The sequence below is a fragment of the Sphaeramia orbicularis genome, chromosome 12, assembly GCF_902148855.1.
Source record: "Sphaeramia orbicularis chromosome 12, fSphaOr1.1, whole genome shotgun sequence".
Taxonomy (NCBI): domain Eukaryota; kingdom Metazoa; phylum Chordata; class Actinopteri; order Kurtiformes; family Apogonidae; genus Sphaeramia; species Sphaeramia orbicularis.
Genome location: NC_043968.1, coordinates 3,627,312 through 3,647,092, shown reverse-complemented (window position 1 = coordinate 3,647,092; position 19,781 = coordinate 3,627,312). Strand labels below are relative to the sequence as shown.

The window sequence follows — 19,781 nt, the reverse complement described above, 5'->3', positions numbered from 1 at the left end:
CTGTTTCCAATCACAGACTGTTTCTAATCACAGACTGTTTCCAGTCACAGACTGTTTCCAGTCACAGACTGTTTCCAATCACAGACTGTTTCCAATCACAGACTGTTTCTAATGACAGACTGTTTCCAATCACAGACTGTTTCTCATCACAGACTGTTTCTAATCACAGACTGTTTCTCATCACAGACTGTTTCTAATCACAGACTGTTTCTCATCACAGACTGTTTCCAATCACAGACTGTTTCCAATCACAGACTGTTTCTAATGACAGACTGTTTCCAATCACAGACTGTTTCTCATCACAGACTGTTTCTAATCACAGACTGTTTCCAATCACAGACTGTTTCTCATCACAGACTGTTTCCAATCACAGACTGTTTCTCATCACAGACTGTTTCTAATCACAGACTGTTTCCAATCACAGACTGTTTCCAATCACAGACTTTCTCATGACAGACTGTTTCCAATCACAGACTGTTTCTCATCACAGACTGTTTCTAATCACAGACTGTTTCCAATCACAGACTGTTTCTCATCACAGACTGTTTCTCATCACAGACTGCTCTTTCCAGCTGATTCCACCTTATACCGCTGTCCACGTCCAGCTATAAACAACTCCTGTCCGTTCCTAAACTTTCTCCACACACCAGTCACACAGTCCGCACTGTTTTCTATCTGACACTCTGACAAAGTTTGAGGCAGTTTTCGTACTTTACTCAGTGTTCCTACAGGTGAGGAGGCTAACTCCTATCAGGCTAATTACCGGTAGTTTCCAGTCGTGCTAGCTCAGGATGCTAGCTGTTAGCCTCGGCTGTGTGTGTGTGTGTGTGTGTGTGTTTACCTTGGCTCAGATGCCATGGTGTGTCCTCACCATAACCACAGTTCCTTGTCATGTGTTTGGGACAGTCTTCTCCAGGTTCACCTGTTCACATTGTGCACCTGGACAGGTTAGCTTGTTTAGCTCAGTGCTGTGGCCGCTGTTGTTTGATGTTTGCTAACTGTGCGTATTTGGGTTGGTCCACTCTCCTGCCTACTGGACTGTTCTACTACATTCTGCCATCCGGGGACCGAGCCCGACTTTTAGACACGGTATTTTACGGTCAGCTCTGGACGAAAGGAGTTCCACCAGAACTACGCCGCTGTTCTTAGTTTAAGTGTGGTGGAAATGTCTCAGACGTATCGGTGAAATGCGGTGTTTAGTGTTTTTTCCTCCTCCGTGCAGTTGAGTGTGAGTTCACAGCTTCACCCCCGCGTCACAGACATGGTACAGTCCATGTGTGTTCAGTGGGTTCAGACTAAACTCCACAGATGAACAGGTCCAGTTTTTTATTTCTACTCCAAATATGTCATCACACTTAGAATAAGACAGAATCACCGAAAGAGGAACTTCTCACTGAGATATATGGACTTATTTTGAGACAATAGATCTTGAAAATCCTATTTCAAGAAATCTTACCAAGATAATTTTCACTTGTTCCACTGGCAGATTTTTATTTTTTTTTTACTTAATTAAATTTTTTTTTTCTTAATTAAAGATTTTTTTTGCCTAATTCAAGCAAAAAAAAAAATCTATCTGGTTTAATAAGTTTTTTCCGCAACTGTATATGTAAATGTGAGGTTTACTTTCACTTTAAAGACAACATATGTTAACCCACAAAGACCCAAACATCCACCATCTACCAAAATCATCTACTGATCTAAGCTGTTTAATATCTGTTGATCCATTAATCCTATCAATACATGTAAATGATTGTTGTAAAGTACAATTCTTCATCTTTCATGGTCATCCGATATGATCCAGTTGGACGTTCAGAGGCTCCGTAATAACTGTGGAAACACCGTCATCTTCTCCAACATTATTTCCCCAGTCAAACCCATGGAGTTGGATCAGTGACAGTGGATGGACACACTGGGATTATGTTCAGTTAATGAGAGATTTTACAGAAAAAGTCACTTTTTCTTCACTATTCTCTGTTTTTGATGTAATAACCATCAACTTTAACCTGAGCTTTTATGAACATCCACATGATCAGTAAATTAAGTATAGGAAAATAGATGATGTTAACTGAAAAAATGCAAAACTACAGAGGATAATGTCATAATAAATGGTGATAAATCACTTAAGAAAAGTTAAATATAGAGGAAAAAACTATTTTGGAATGGCCATAAAAGTAGCACTGGGTCTTTATGTGTTGAAACTTGACTCAATGAAGGCTTTATTTTTTCTGCAATATTAAATCACCTTTTTCCTCTTTATAGGTCACTCATAGAAATACTCTGAAATGCAAAAATTCAACCTTAGTGTGTTATTGGAGGAGATAATAAGACATTGTTACTTTTGTGAAATTTTTCAAAATTTTTTATTATGTAGAAAATCAAAGTCAGTGACATGACCATATTTGGTTCCTTATACGAAAGAGGCCAACAAAAAGATAAACAAATAAATAAATCTCAGAAGTATTTATAAAATACAAGAAAAACACATGTAAGGTGAAAGGAACATGTATTTTAGAACCTTAGACCCCCATGTGTGCTGGTCCAGACCCCTGTCCCATTAGACCCCCATGTGTGCTGGTCCAGACCCCTGTCCCATTAGACCCCCATGTGTGCTGGTCCAGACCCCTGTCCCATTAGACCCCCATGTGTGCTGGTCCAGACCCCTGTCCCATTAGACCCCCATGTGTGCTGGTCCAGACCCCTGTCCACATCCACATGACCCCTTTGAACATCAGTCCTTACATTAGTTCCATTAGAGGTGGACATGACAGACTCTGGAGACCACATTGGACCTGACAGACCCTATTGGACCTGACAGACCCTGGAGACCCTATTGGACCTGACAGATCCTGGAGACCACACTGGACCTGACAGATCCTGGAGACCACATTGGACCTGACAGACCCTATTGGACCTGACAGACCCTGGAGACCCTATTGGACCTGACAGATCCTGGAGACCACATTGGACCTGACAGACCCTATTGGACCTGACAGACCCTGGAGACCACATTGGACCTGACAGACCCTATTGGACCTGACAGACCCTGGAGACCCTATTGGACCTGACAGATCCTGGAGACCACATTGGACCTGACAGACCCTATTGGACCTGACAGATCCTGGAGACCACATTGGACCTGACAGATCCTGGAGACCACATTGGACCTGACAGATCCTGGAGACCACTTTGGACCTGACAGACCCTGGAGACCACATTGGACCGGAGATTGTTGTTGTTGTTGTTGTTGTTGTTGCTGTCATTGTCTAGTAATGTGTGCAAAAATTACCAAAAATAGTCACTTACCTAATAAAGGGTTAAAGAGGAGGATTAATCAAAATGAACTGCACATGTACTACAGGTCAAACACAATACATTTGATTAATTTCTCACTTCTTTATAAAGAATTTCAATTCCGCTTCAACATAAATAGAAGTACAGCTTTTCTAATATTCTTTTTCTGTTTTTTGTTGTTGTTGTTCTACACCTGTAAACAATAGTGCAGAGGTTGGTATGTGGAAAGGCTTGATGACAAATGTGATAAGTTATAGAAAGTAGTTTTATATTTATATGTATGAGACTACTAATTTAGACCATATGTATAGTTACAATGTCATTATTTTGTCATAAAGTGAAGATTGTGGATACAGCACATAACACAACCACATATCACTAATCACTTAATCACTTAATTTCATTATTAAGGAACTTTGAACCTTTACACGTCATGTTTTCAGAGCTATAAAGCAGGACTGCTGGATCAGGGATTCACTGTCATGCCCAAAATACTGTAGCCACTCTAAAGTTTCCTGTGTGCATGCCACCTTTGTGCCAGTTTTAGAGACTTGGTTCAGGTTTGATTACACAGAGCCAAAACTGACAGCCTCATGTTTTATACCTTAGAGACGATTCAGCAGAGCCTCATCTGCAACATAAGACTAATTACCAGAATATAAATGCACTTGAAATACAAATAAGGTGAATATGGAGCCATAAAATTCACCTATGAAAAAATAAAGGAGATTGCGTAGCTTTTGCAGGGGCATAAGCACAGACACGTGTATGATTTAATAGTGGCGTGAGTGCACGCTCTGGAATCAGGCCTGTCATTGGACACCGGCTCTGGGCTGTGCTGCTTCTGGCTGCCTGCCATCACAGCACACCAACACTGGATCCCTTCTTATAAAACCAACTAAAGGCTCAGGGCTGCAGAATGGAGCTACCACCAGGCTTTAAGTCTGCAGAAAACAGTCAAGATAAATAGGTTTCAGTTTATCAGAATCATTTGTAGTTATGTGGAAACCATTCAGCCAAACAGATTATTGTGAGAATAATGTCAGGAAAGCATTTTAATGTATTTGTTTACTTTATTTTTCTCACATTCCCTTAAGGTGTGGGAGACTTTCATGACCAGTTTTTCCTCAGATCTGTCCATCCTCAGTCAGATCCTCAGTTTCATTCGTCTGTTCGTCTGTCTGTCATTCCTCAGCTGAATCCCTTCCTCATGCTGAACAGTTTCTTAGTTCCATCCACCACAAACAAACCATGTGTTTACATTCAGAGTCAGTAGGGAACTCGGGCATCTTAGGAATTTTGTTGCGATGTACATTGTGGGAAAGGGAGGTTCGCACAGCCACCTGACAGCAGCAGCTGGAACAGACACGAGGCGGAAACGGCAGGAGCTCCCTTCCCTCTATGCATATTCCTCCAACCGTTTCCGTGTTTCAGCCGTTTCTGCATCGTGTTTGTTTCATCCATATAATATCATACGGTGGCGCTGCCGCTGCTGCTGTCAGGCGGCTGCGTGAACCTCCCTTTCCCACAATGCACATCGCAACAAAATTCCTCAGATGCCCGAGTTCCCTCCCATGTTCTGAATGTAAACACATGGTTTGTTTGTGGTGGATGGAACTAAGAAACTGTTCACTGTAATGACAGAGATTCAGCTGAGGAATGACAGACGAACAGACGAATGAAACTGAGGAGAGGACTGAGGATGGACAGATCTGAGGAAAACTGGTCACAAAAGTCTTCCGCACCTTTAACCCTTTAGCCCAGTATTTTTCAACCTTGGGGTCAGGACCCTACGTGGGGTCACCTGGAATTCAAATGGGGTCACCTGAAATTTCTAGTTATTAATAAAAATAAAGATAAGAACTTACTGAAAAAAATCTCTGTTGAGTTGACAGAGCCTATCACAATCCATAGCAGACAAACTGTGGTTGTGAAACTGCAGCACTGTGGTTCTGTTTGGGTCACATGTTCACTGTGGTCAGTTTCAGATGCTGCAGCTCTTTCATCATTCATAGTTTCAGTTCTAGTTTGTTCAGTATTAATTGTCCTCCTTGTAAATCCCAGCTGGACTGACTGGACAGATCCTGACCATTAATCTACACCTGGATTTACTGCCTCTGTCCACAATAATAGACATTATATAAACTAAATGTCCACAATAACAGACATTATATAAACTAAATGTCCACAATAATAGACATTATATAAACTAAATGTCCACAATAACAGACATTATATAAACTAAATGTCCACAATAATAGACATTATATAAACTAAATGTCCACAATAATAGACATTATATAAACTAAATGTCCACAATAACAGACATTATATAAACTAAATGTCCACAATAACAGACATTATACAGACTAAATGTCCACAATAATAGACATTATATAAACTAAATGTCCACAATAATAGACATTATATAGACTAAATGTCCACAATAACAGACATTATATAGACTAAATGTCCACAATAACAGACATTATATAAACTAAATGTCCACAATAACAGACATTATATAGACTAAATGTCCACAATAATAGACATTATATAGACTAAATGTCCACAATAATAGACATTATATAGACTAAATGTCCACAATAATAGACATTATATAAACTAAATGTCCACAATAATAGACATTATATAGACTAAATGTCCACAATAATAGACATTATATAGACTAAATGTCCACAATAACAGACATTATATAAACTAAATGTCCACAATAACAGACATTATATAGACTAAATGTCCACAATAATAGACATTATATAGACTAAATGTCCACAATAACAGACATTATATAAACTAAATGTCCACAATAATAGACATTATATAGACTAAATGTCCACAATAATAGACATTATATAGACTGAATGTCCACAATAACAGACATTATATAAACTAAATGTCCACAATAATAGACATTATATAGACTAAATGTCCACAATAATTGACATTATATAGACTAAATGTCCACAATAATAGACATTATATAGACTAAATGTCCACAATAACAGACATTATATGAACTAAATGTCCACAATAATAGACATTATATAGACTATAATGTCCACAATAATTGACATTATATAGACTAAATGTCCACAATAATAGACATTATATAGACTAAATGTCCACAATAACAGACATTATATAAACTAAATGTCCACAATAATAGACATTATATAAACTAAATGTCCACAATAACAGACATTATATAAACTAAATGTCCACAATAATAGACATTATATAAACTAATGTCCACAATAATAGACATTATATAAACTAAATGTCCACAATAACAGACATTATATAAACTAAATGTCCACAATAACAGACATTATACAGACTAAATGTCCACAATAATAGACATTATATAAACTAAATGTCCACAATAATAGACATTATATAGACTAAATGTCCACAATAACAGACATTATATAAACTAAATGTCCACAATAACAGACATTATATAGACTAAATGTCCACAATAATAGACATTATATAGACTAAATGTCCACAATAATAGACATTATATAGACTAAATGTCCACAATAATAGACATTATATAAACTAAATGTCCACAATAATAGACATTATATAGACTAAATGTCCACAATAATAGACATTATATAGACTAAATGTCCACAATAACAGACATTATATAAACTAAATGTCCACAATAACAGACATTATATAGACTAAATGTCCACAATAATAGACATTATATAGACTAAATGTCCACAATAACAGACATTATATAAACTAAATGTCCACAATAATAGACATTATATAGACTAAATGTCCACAATAATAGACATTATATAGACTGAATGTCCACAATAACAGACATTATATAAACTAAATGTCCACAATAATAGACATTATATAGACTAAATGTCCACAATAATTGACATTATATAGACTAAATGTCCACAATAATAGACATTATATAGACTAAATGTCCACAATAACAGACATTATATGAACTAAATGTCCACAATAATAGACATTATATAGACTATAATGTCCACAATAATTGACATTATATAGACTAAATGTCCACAATAATAGACATTATATAGACTAAATGTCCACAATAACAGACATTATATAAACTAAATGTCCACAATAATAGACATTATATAGACTAAATGTCCACAATAATAGACATTATATAGACTAAATGTCCACAATAACAGACATTATATAGACTAAATGTCCACAATAACAGACATTATATAAACTAAATGTCCACAATAATAGACATTATATAGACTAAATGTCCACAATAATAGACATTATATAGACTAAATGTCCACAATAACAGACATTATATAGACTAAATGTCCACAATAATTGACATTATATAGACTAAATGTCCACAATAACAGACATTATATAAACTAAATGTCCACAATAATAGACATTATATAAACTAAATGTCCACAATAATAGACATTATATAAACTAAATGTCCACAATAACAGACATTATATAAACTAAATGTCCACAATAACAGACATTATACAGACTAAATGTCCACAATAATAGACATTATATAAACTAAATGTCCACAATAATAGACATTATATAGACTAAATGTCCACAATAATAGACATTATATAGACTAAATGTCCACAATAACAGACATTATACAGACTAAATGTCCACAATAATAGACATTATATAGACTAAATGTCCACAATAACAGACATTATATAAACTAAATGTCCACAATAATAGACATTATATAGACTAAATGTCCACAATAATAGACATTATATAGACTAAATGTCCACAATAACAGACATTATATAAACTAAATGTCCACAATAATAGACATTATATAGACTAAATGTCCACAATAATTGACATTATATAGACTAAATGTCCACAATAATAGACATTATATAGACTAAATGTCCACAATAACAGACATTATATAAACTAAATGTCCACAATAATAGACATTATATAGACTAAATGTCCACAATAATTGACATTATATAGACTAAATGTCCACAATAATAGACATTATATAGACTAAATGTCCACAATAACAGACATTATATAAACTAAATGTCCACAATAATAGACATTATATAGACTAAATGTCCACAATAACAGACATTATATAGACTAAATGTCCACAATAACAGACATTATATAAACTAAATGTCCACAATAATAGACATTATATAGACTAAATGTCCACAATAACAGACATTATATAGACTAAATGTCCACAATAATTGACATTATATAGACTAAATGTCCACAATAACAGACATTATATAAACTAAATGTCCACAATAATAGACATTATATAGACTAAATGTCCACAATAACTGACATTATATAGACTAAATGTCCACAATAATAGACATTATATAGACTAAATGTCCACAATAACTGACATTATATAAACTAAATGTCCACAATAATAGACATTATATAGACTAAATGTCCACAATAACCGACATTATATAAACTAAATGTCCACAATAACAGACATTATATAAACTAAATGTCCACAATAATAGACATTATATAAACTAAATGTCCACAATAATAGACATTATATAAACTAAATGTCCACAATAACAGACATTATATAAACTAAATGTCCACAATAACAGACATTATACAGACTAAATGTCCACAATAATAGACATTATATAAACTAAATGTCCACAATAATAGACATTATATAGACTAAATGTCCACAATAATAGACATTATATAGACTAAATGTCCACAATAACAGACATTATATAAACTAAATGTCCACAATAACAGACATTATATAGACTAAATGTCCACAATAATAGACATTATATAGACTAAATGTCCACAATAATAGACATTATATAGACTAAATGTCCACAATAATAGACATTATATAAACTAAATGTCCACAATAATAGACATTATATAGACTAAATGTCCACAATAATAGACATTATATAGACTAAATGTCCACAATAACAGACATTATATAGACTAAATGTCCACAATAACAGACATTATATAGACTAAATGTCCACAATAATAGACATTATATAGACTAAATGTCCACAATAACAGACATTATATAAACTAAATGTCCACAATAATAGACATTATATAGACTAAATGTCCACAATAATAGACATTATATAGACTGAATGTCCACAATAACAGACATTATATAAACTAAATGTCCACAATAATAGACATTATATAGACTAAATGTCCACAATAATTGACATTATATAGACTAAATGTCCACAATAATAGACATTATATAGACTAAATGTCCACAATAACAGACATTATATGAACTAAATGTCCACAATAATAGACATTATATAGACTATAATGTCCACAATAATTGACATTATATAGACTAAATGTCCACAATAATAGACATTATATAGACTAAATGTCCACAATAACAGACATTATATAAACTAAATGTCCACAATAATAGACATTATATAGACTAAATGTCCACAATAATAGACATTATATAGACTAAATGTCCACAATAACAGACATTATATAGACTAAATGTCCAAATAACAGACATTATATAAACTAAATGTCCACAATAATAGACATTATATAAACTAAATGTCCACAATAACAGACATTATATAAACTAAATGTCCACAATAATAGACATTATATAAACTAAATGTCCACAATAATAGACATTATATAAACTAAATGTCCACAATAACAGACATTATATAAACTAAATGTCCACAATAACAGACATTATACAGACTAAATGTCCACAATAATAGACATTATATAAACTAAATGTCCACAATAATAGACATTATATAGACTAAATGTCCACAATAATAGACATTATATAGACTAAATGTCCACAATAACAGACATTATATAGACTAAATGTCCACAATAATAGACATTATATAGACTAAATGTCCACAATAACAGACATTATATAAACTAAATGTCCACAATAATAGACATTATATAGACTAAATGTCCACAATAATTGACATTATATAGACTAAATGTCCACAATAATAGACATTATATAGACTAAATGTCCACAATAACAGACATTATATAAACTAAATGTCCACAATAATAGACATTATATAGACTAAATGTCCACAATAATAGACATTATATAGACTAAATGTCCACAATAATAGACATTATATAGACTAAATGTCCACAATAACAGACATTATATAGACTAAATATCCACAATAATAGACATTATATAGACTAAATGTCCACAATAACAGACATTATATAAACTAAATGTCCACAATAATAGACATTATATAGACTAAATGTCCACAATAATAGACATTATATAGACTAAATGTCCACAATAACTGACATTATATAAACTAAATGTCCACAATAATAGACATTATATAGACTAAATGTCCACAATAACCGACATTATATAAACTAAATGTCCACAATAACCGACATTATATAAATTAAATGTCCACAATAATAGACATTATATAGACTAAATGTCCACAATAACCGACATTATATAAACTAAATGTCCACAATAACAGACATTATATAGACTAAATGTCCACAATAACAGACATTATATAGACTAAATGTCCACAATAACAGACATTATATAGACTAAATGTCCACAATAATTGACATTATATAGACTAAATGTCCACAATAATAGACATTATATAGACTAAATGTCCACAATAATAGACATTTTATAGACTGAATGTCCACAATAATAGACATTATATAGACTAAATGTCCACAATAATTGACATTATATAGACTAAATGTCCACAATAATAGACATTATATAGACTAAATGTCCACAATAACAGACATTATATAAACTAAATGTCCACAATAATAGACATTATATAGACTAAATGTCCACAATAACTGACAGTATATAGACTAAATGTCCACAATAATAGACATTATATAGACTAAATGTCCACAATAATAGACATTATACAGACTAAATGTCCACAATAACCGACATTATATAAACTAAATGTCCACAATAATAGACATTATATAGACTAAATGTCCACAATAACCGACATTATATAAACTAAATGTCCACAATAATTGACATTATATAGACTAAATGTCCACAATAATAGACATTATATAGACTAAATGTCCACAATAACAGACATTATATAGACTAAATGTCCACAATAATTGACATTATATAGACTAAATGTCCACAATAATTGACATTATATAGACTAAATGTCCACAATAATAGACTTTATATAGACTAAATGTCCACAATAATAGACATTATATAGACTGAATGTCCACAATAATAGACATTATATAGACTAAATGTCCACAATAATAGACATTATATAGACTAAATGTCCACAATAATAGACATTATATAGACTAAATGTCCACAATAATAGACATTATATAGACTAAATGTCCACAATAACAGACATTATATAGACTAAATGTCCACAATAATTGACATTATATAGACTAAATGTCCACAATAATTGACATTATATAGACTAAATGTCCACAATAATAGACATTATATAGACTAAATGTCCACAATAATAGACATTATATAGACTGAATGTCCACAATAATAGACATTATATAGACTAAATGTCCACAATAATAGACATTATATAGACTAAATGTCCACAATAATAGACATTATATAGACTAAATGTCCACAATAATAGACATTATATAGACTAAATGTCCACAATAACAGACATTATATAAACTAAATGTCCACAATAATTGACATTATATAGACTAAATGTCCACAATAACTGACATTATATAGACTAAATGTCCACAATAATAGACATTATATAAACTAAATGTCCACAATAATAGACATTATATAAACTAAATGTCCACAATAATAGACATTGTATAGACTAAATGTCCTCTAACATTAACATTTATTTGCAACATAGTATAGCAAACTATTACATGATCAAAAATAAATTAATTTTAGCAACAAAAAAAGTCTCAGTTTTGAATGTCTGGGGTCACCAGAAATTTGTGATGTTAAAATGGGGCCACGAGCCACCCAGTCTCATATCAAAATGTGAAATAGCTACGTTTATCCACTGTGCAAAATGTATCAGTTTGCCACGAGCCAAAAAAGGTTGGAAACCACTGCTTTAGCCCCTGACGTGTCTATGGTGACCATTCTGAATGTATGATTTAATTTAAATATTCATAACAATCCAACGTTTGCTTAATGGGAAAAATTTCCAAATGTGCTGATAGAATAGATCTTGGTCTTTCCATAGACATCTTGCGCCCCCCACCCCCCACCCCCCACTGCCTGTGTAATGGGGAGGAAAACACGGAGCAGTGATATCAGACTGTCCTAATACCTGTAAAACACTGTGTCTGTTTTATCCAGAGGATCAGTGGGGTGAAGGCTGCACTATGATACTTAGTCAGTTTACATTGTAACCAGCAGGCGGCTCTGGAGACCACAGATGTTCTGTATGATCAATAGAATATATTATCAGGTAGTATAGGTGTGGTGAGTAGAGCTGTACTATCAGTCTACATCTGTTCATACAGTGTGAATGAATTGGAAGGTCTACAAATGCATGCAAAATCACCTTAAGTATGGTGCAAATTCAATTAAATTAATTGAATTATAAGAAGATAATTGGATTCATACAGTTTACGTAAAGGTCATTTAAATGTTAAAGTCATTTAAATACATTTATTTATGTTTAAAACTATTGCAGTATTTCTGTCTTTTGGTGGTCTTGCTTTTATTTTCATTGTGTCGGGTAAATTTATGTATATTGTGCATGTTTCTTCATGTATTTGCTTATGCTTTGCATGTTTTCACTTGTTTGTAACAATGCTTATTTTAATCCACAATTCTGTTACATTAATATTTCTCATTTTATAGTCCTGTTTGTCTTGTATTATGAGTCTCCTTGTTGTATGTTTTACAAATAGTAGCTAGTAATGTACTATAAGAATATCCTAAATGATGCTGTTGCTCTGCTGTCTTTTATGTTATTGTTTCTGTATGCATGTAAATGATCAACACACTAAGTAATGTTAATTTTGCATTAACCCATAAAGACTCAAACAACCACTGACAACCACAACCATCTACTGATATAAAGTGTTAAATAATTTCTGATCCACTAATCCTATCAATACATGTCAATAATTGGTGTAAATTACACTTTGTCATCTTTTCATGGTCATCAGATATGACCCATTTGGACTTTCAGAGGCTCCATAGTTACCGTGGAAACACCATCATCTTCTACAACATTGATTCACCAGTCAAACCCATGGAGTTGGATTAATGACAGCAAATGGACACACTGGGTTTATGTTCAGTTAATGAGAGATTTTACTGAAATAGTCACTTCTTTTGCAGTTTTCTCCATTTTTGACATAAAAAGCCTCAACTTTAATCTGAGCTTTTATGAGCTCATAAATGTCCTAAGGAAGGTTAAATATAGAGAAAAAATCATCCAGGAACTGACACAAAAGTAGCACTGGGTCTTTATGGGTTAAATTTCTTTTTCTTTTTTTTTTTTTTTTCTTTTTTTTATGATGACTACGGTGACAGTAATGTTTATCAAAATGCACTGTCCCTGCCAAACAAACCAAAAAAATAAATACATGAAATAAAATTCATACAATATGTGGTGATATTCTGATTTGCAATAAAATGTAATGCAAATATGCAAATTCAGTAAACACGGAACTGTTATAGAAAGTTTTAATATTGCGATACACACTGCAGAACACTGACATATCAAATATACATACTTCATTTCGATGAGAACTTTACCTTTTACATTACTTTGCATAAATCCAGCTTTGCAGTCATAAAGCATAAAGTAGACATATGGGTGACAAATTAAAGGAAAAAGTCACATAAAGTGCTATAGTAAGATAATGGGCTGCAACATGTTACTAGAAGATCTTCACCATTCAGAGAAAATGTATCCGCTGGTCAGATGATGGGATGGAGGGTACTGTCAGACACATTCATCTAAAATATCCCACTAGTGTGTAGTTGCACTGAGATGTGGCTGTAACATACTACATATATTTTATGATTAACCCTATAACACCAAACGTATCATATTTGATACATGAGTTTTAAAGCTCTCTACATGATCAGCGTGATATATTTGTCTTGAAAAATGTGATGCATACAATTACATACATGTAATACACAGATAATCCACCAGGGGGAGGAGTTCATTCACCAGAGGCCTTTTCAGTGACACTACAAGATTAGCATTAATGAGAGGAGGAAGAACTTTGCCAATTCTGAAGAGGAATTACCAATTTGTTGGACATGTTTGTGTTATATTATGTTTTTGTTTATTCAAAAATAATAGTATTTGAACATTGAGACCTGATGTATCAAATATGATACAAAATTGAAAATCACACATGGAAATTAATATTTGAAAACACATTTTTTTTGGTTGTTCAGAAGGACCAATAAAGGCTCCAGTTTCAAAGAAGTGGAATTTTTTGTCAATGATTTAATGGTTCAGGCTTTACAGGTTAAAGTGGTCAGTCAGAACAACTTCACATTGGTTTGCAGTGAACACCCTTCCCTCTAAGGCAGTGTTTCTCAAACTGTGGGGTGTTTTTTTCTTCTTCTTCAGGTTGGAACATGTAGCAGGTGGAACTAATGTTTTAGCATTGGAGCACCCTGGACTCATTTTAGGGACGTTCAACAAATAATCTACTGCCATGGTGATCTGTCACTAGACTAGACAAAGAGTTCAGGTTTAGAGAATAGACAAGGATTGGACTGGAAAAGAAAAAAATGTGCAATGTTTCTGTTTTTGCACAGTTTGAACAGTTTGCACTTTAGTGCTCTGAGATGCGGGCTCACTGCAGCCACTGATATTGATGAAATGTTCATCTTTATTACCAAAATGTGTTTGTTCTAAAAAAAAAAAAAAAAAAAAAGCAACTTTATTGTCATAGTTGTAAGCACGGAAGAGGATTAGGGCCACTAGGAAAAAAAAAGGTCCAGTATTTTTTTTTAATTATTATTATTCTGAGAAAAAAGTCAGAATTCTGGGAAAATCAGAATTCTGACTTTAATCTCAGAATTCTGACTTTTTTCTAATAATAATACTAATTTAAAAAAATTTGACCTGGGGGGGGCACAGAAAAAGACTGAGAACCACTGCTTTAAGGGGACAAGTGGGTCAAAACCATTAGAGCAAAAATACCCCCCCAAAAATGAGGACAGATCCCTCATCATATTGGGTGTTAGTGCTGAATCGGTCTAGTCTGAGACAGTCCTGGGGTGTTCGGACCAAAGTCTGCTCAGCATTTTTAGACCTGATCCAGAGCAGGACTGGGGGGTCACACTGCAGCTCCACCATTTATCCAGAAGCATCTGCATCAGTTAAAGGAGTCGTATTTTACTTAACCCACTGTTGTTAGTCTGTGCTTCATTTCTTTGTGTATTTGGACCCTAGTTGTTCAGACAGTTTGAATTTGAACCCTCAGCTGCTGCAAAACTATCGTTAGATTCATTCCAGCAAAAATCCAGTGGATTTTTACAACCTGTTTGAATTCCTGCTTAATTTCTCTTGTCTGTAACTAGTTACGTCACGACATTTGCACATATAAGGTCAAGACTTCTGACAAACATTTCTCCGAGCACAGAGAAACAGGACAGAGCAGCGCGGTCAACAACCTGGAGGGGGCGGGGCATGAAGTGGCTCATTTGCATTTAAAGGGCCAGCGCTTAAAACAACCTTTTTCATGTCAATAGGGTTGAAGATGAACCTGTGGAGTTTAATTAATGAAGAATTCAGACCCAAGCAGAGCATTTACACTTTATGGAGACCACAGGGACATGTTTAAAATGCATAATTCCATTTAAAAAAAAGCAAAATATCACTCCTTTAAGTTTCAGCTGTAGGTTTCAGTTGAATTCTAGGAGGGACACATTAAGCCTTGCACTCCTCCTATTTTATATTTAATTTCCAGCGTTTCCCACATTCATTTTTCCACCGATCTATGTCTCTGTTTATGGTGGGATGATCAATCTATAATCTGCGTAAAAGAAAACAGACTTGAGGCTCCAGATGAGCAGATCAGTAGACAATAAACTATAACAGGCTTTAACACATGCTGTATTATTTTCAGATATTTATCTGCTGTGCATCAACTTTTAGCATTTGTCCACACATATAGATAGGATTTTTTTTGTCTTCTTTTGTGTGTTTTACCTCTTAGAAGATGTTTTTTTTTTTTTTAAATTAAAAATAGACTATGTAATTTCATAAACCCCTTAACTTCTGGTCATGTTTAAAACTTGTTGCACATCCAAAACATAATACACACATGAGTTTAGGAATACTGTGGTAGACTGAAGTTCAACAACATATTTTAACCATAACTGACTAAAATATTGATCCAATCTATTAGAGAATGAAGTAAAAATCCTCACCTATTTCATGTGTTTTACTGAAGGCGATAAATGCACATGTTGTAAATATCTAAGGGGATGAATCCTATGCATGTCTTCTCATCTGTTTTCCTGTAATTTGTGACAGATCTGGTGGAGCAGAGTCACAGACACAAACCCAACAATGTACTCCAGCTGTGAATTTTAGACTACAAACAAATGAAATAAAAAAACGTGCACCAAGTAAAAAACACAGAACATTAAAAAAATATGTCAGGAAAACTAACTTCAAGAGTAGCAACTGAATATGGCAGTGAGGTTATTGTAAGCAACATAGTTGAATTTGATTGTTTACTGCTCTGACAACATTTAGCTTTATATCCTGTTTGATTCAACAGCAGAATTAAACAACAGGAAAACAGGATGGAAGTATCTTGTTTGTCAATATAATATATGTATTTGGTCCTGTAGTTAAGTCTGTATATAATAAGTCTGTACAAAATGTCTAAAAAATGCTGCGACTCGTCATCTGTATATTAGCTGAAATGCACTTTCTTTGTTGTTATTTAATTTGTGTCATATCTTGTATCAGATTATAAATTATGCTACTGTATGAGGAATTATTTATGCAGGTAATTCCACTTTATGAATAATCAATATTTACTTTAATTAAAAAACAACATTATATACAATAATAATATGGCAATGTCTACTGCCACAGTACTGTGGCACAAAATATGGGTTTGTCTATTGCCACAGATCAATCAAATGTTAGCATTTGTACAGGAGCCAATCAGGGATACAGTTACATGAACTCATTCACCTCTTGTTTTTTTTTTTTTTTTTTTTTTCCGTATTCTCCTCTTGTTGCCACAGTACTGTGGTGATGTATGGCGTATACTCCAGTGCATTCTTTTGTGGATTTTGCTACCACAGTGTTGTGGCAACTAATGGAAGAAATGACAAATTAGCAATAATATATAGTATAGAATAGGAATTAAAGTTCTAAATACTCAATATGTTGTTTCATGGTGTTCTTTGCTCTGGAGGCTGGAGAAGGGGGGTGGAGCTACATGTTAGATAGACGCAGTAGTGTGCAGTGTGACTTCTCAGTTCTATTTGAAAATCTTTAGAAAAAAAAAAAAAAAAGAAAAGTTATTCCAAACAGGAACTGAACCCAGGTCTTCCACACTGTAGTCCCGTACATTACCATGTGAGCTGAACAGCCGCCACATCTTGGGCAGACCTATCCACCATATGACTGCCTTGGTACTTTCTGGGACGTACGTGACAGTCTAGACATGATATAACGAGGGCGCTAACTGGCTCTGTGGTAATAGACACACTGATATTTCGTGCCACAGTACTGTGTCAATAGCCACTTTGTAATAATCTAGCTGTATATGATTATAAATAAAATATCATGTTTGTGTGTGAGTGTGTAAGAGTATTTATTAGACTCTTTACCTGTTAGGATTGTAATAGAATCCAAACTAAAGGTGGTGAAGCAGCGTTGAACAGTCCTGTTTCATGACACCGTTCAAACATCACTCTTTTCTTTTAACAGTGACTGAACCATAAAACTTGCGGTCTCTTCTTTCCTATTTTCATTTTGGATCATTAATTGAGTGTTTGACTCACTTTTACTTACGTTATATGAATGTTTGTACTTTAAATAAACTGTAAGCATTATTGTATTTTATTGTTAGCAAATTATACAAATAAACTTGCCCTGCTTTTCTTTCTTTCTTCCTTTCTTCCTTCCTTTCTTTCTTTCTTTCTTTCTTTTGTACAAGTACTGTCTGGACATGTAGAGACAACTTCTGTTAAATCTGCTTTACTGGAAGTTTTATCAGGGTTAGTCATGCTGACATTTTCTATCCACCGCTTTCTTGGTTGGACTGGTTCGGGCTCCTCTGCCAGAAGCTGGCCAGATAAGGGGGACATTTCAGAGCGCTGTCCCCCAGAGAGTCCTGTTGACTGACAACCTGTATGCAGAAGGACGTCCCTGAGCTCCCTGAGCTGAAATGCTGGGTGACTTCATAACGGAGGCCGCAGTTATCTGCGATGGTGGAAGGAAAGCTGTGCTGATGCAGTGCGCTGGTAGTCGGGGTGGTGGATTTGACTTCCAGGAGTCCTGCTGCAGACAGATCCACAGGCACCACCACAAAAGCATGTTCAAACCTTTCTCCCACGTTGCATTTAATGTCAGTAGACCAGCAGTATTCCCCAAGGTCTCCTGGAGAGAGGGATTGACACAACCAAATTGAATTCACTGGAAATACCTGCTTCAAACTGTCAGTATCTATATTATATCTAAACATATTTAAAGGCAAACAAATGTTAATCAACTCATACAAATGCAGTATTCAGTCCAGTTTCATGTTTTGCTTTGTGAAATGGGAGAAACTGGTTTATATGTAGTTTGGGGCGTTCATATTATATCCTGTGTAGTTTAGTCTCTATTTGTTTATGTTTATTTCTGGCAGAATGGTTGCACAGTGGTGATACAACCAATGAAAAAGTGCTCTAACTGGTTATTCCTTGTTCTCTAATTTAATGTGATAAATAGCCAATGAAGGAATTATATTTGGTTATGAATTTGACACTGAAAGTAAGGACGGGGCAGGACTAGATAAGCCTTTGCTTCTTTCTGTCTCTTCTCAAACTGTGTTTATGCATTGATTCATGCTCACTTATGTTACATTTATCGTATTTCGTTACTTTTTCTGTGATTAATGGCCATTGAGGGGTGCATATATAATTGACTTCTCGATTTTATTGTTTTTTCTTTTTTCTTTCAAAGTTTGAGACAGATAAAGAAATTAAATAAATAAAAGCCAAGTGACCTCTGTGTGTGTGCATGTATGTGTGTCTGCTTCAAAACTGAAAAACTGGACAGATCTAGCCTTTGCCTTTTGGAGTACGAAAGCATTTTGGGCAAAGGAACACACAGGTGAAAAGTGCTTATTGATACCACCAATACTTTTGGAATTATTAGTTGTTTTTAAAATTACAGTGGTATTACAGGCGGCCTGTGGAC

General features: G+C 33.9%; 1 protein-coding gene across 2 annotated transcripts in view; it reads right to left on the bottom strand.

Annotated features, from left to right (window-relative positions):
- Positions 1-978, bottom strand: part of aff1 (AF4/FMR2 family, member 1) — a 33,589-nt gene extending 32,611 nt beyond the window's left edge. For both annotated transcript variants that reach the window (XM_030149857.1, XM_030149858.1), the window contains exon 1: positions 842-978. In XM_030149857.1, the coding sequence (XP_030005717.1) occupies positions 842-858 (17 nt within the window). In that variant the 5' untranslated portion in view covers positions 859-978. The remainder of the gene's footprint in view (positions 1-841) is intronic.
- Positions 979-19,781: the final 18,803 nt, after the last annotated feature.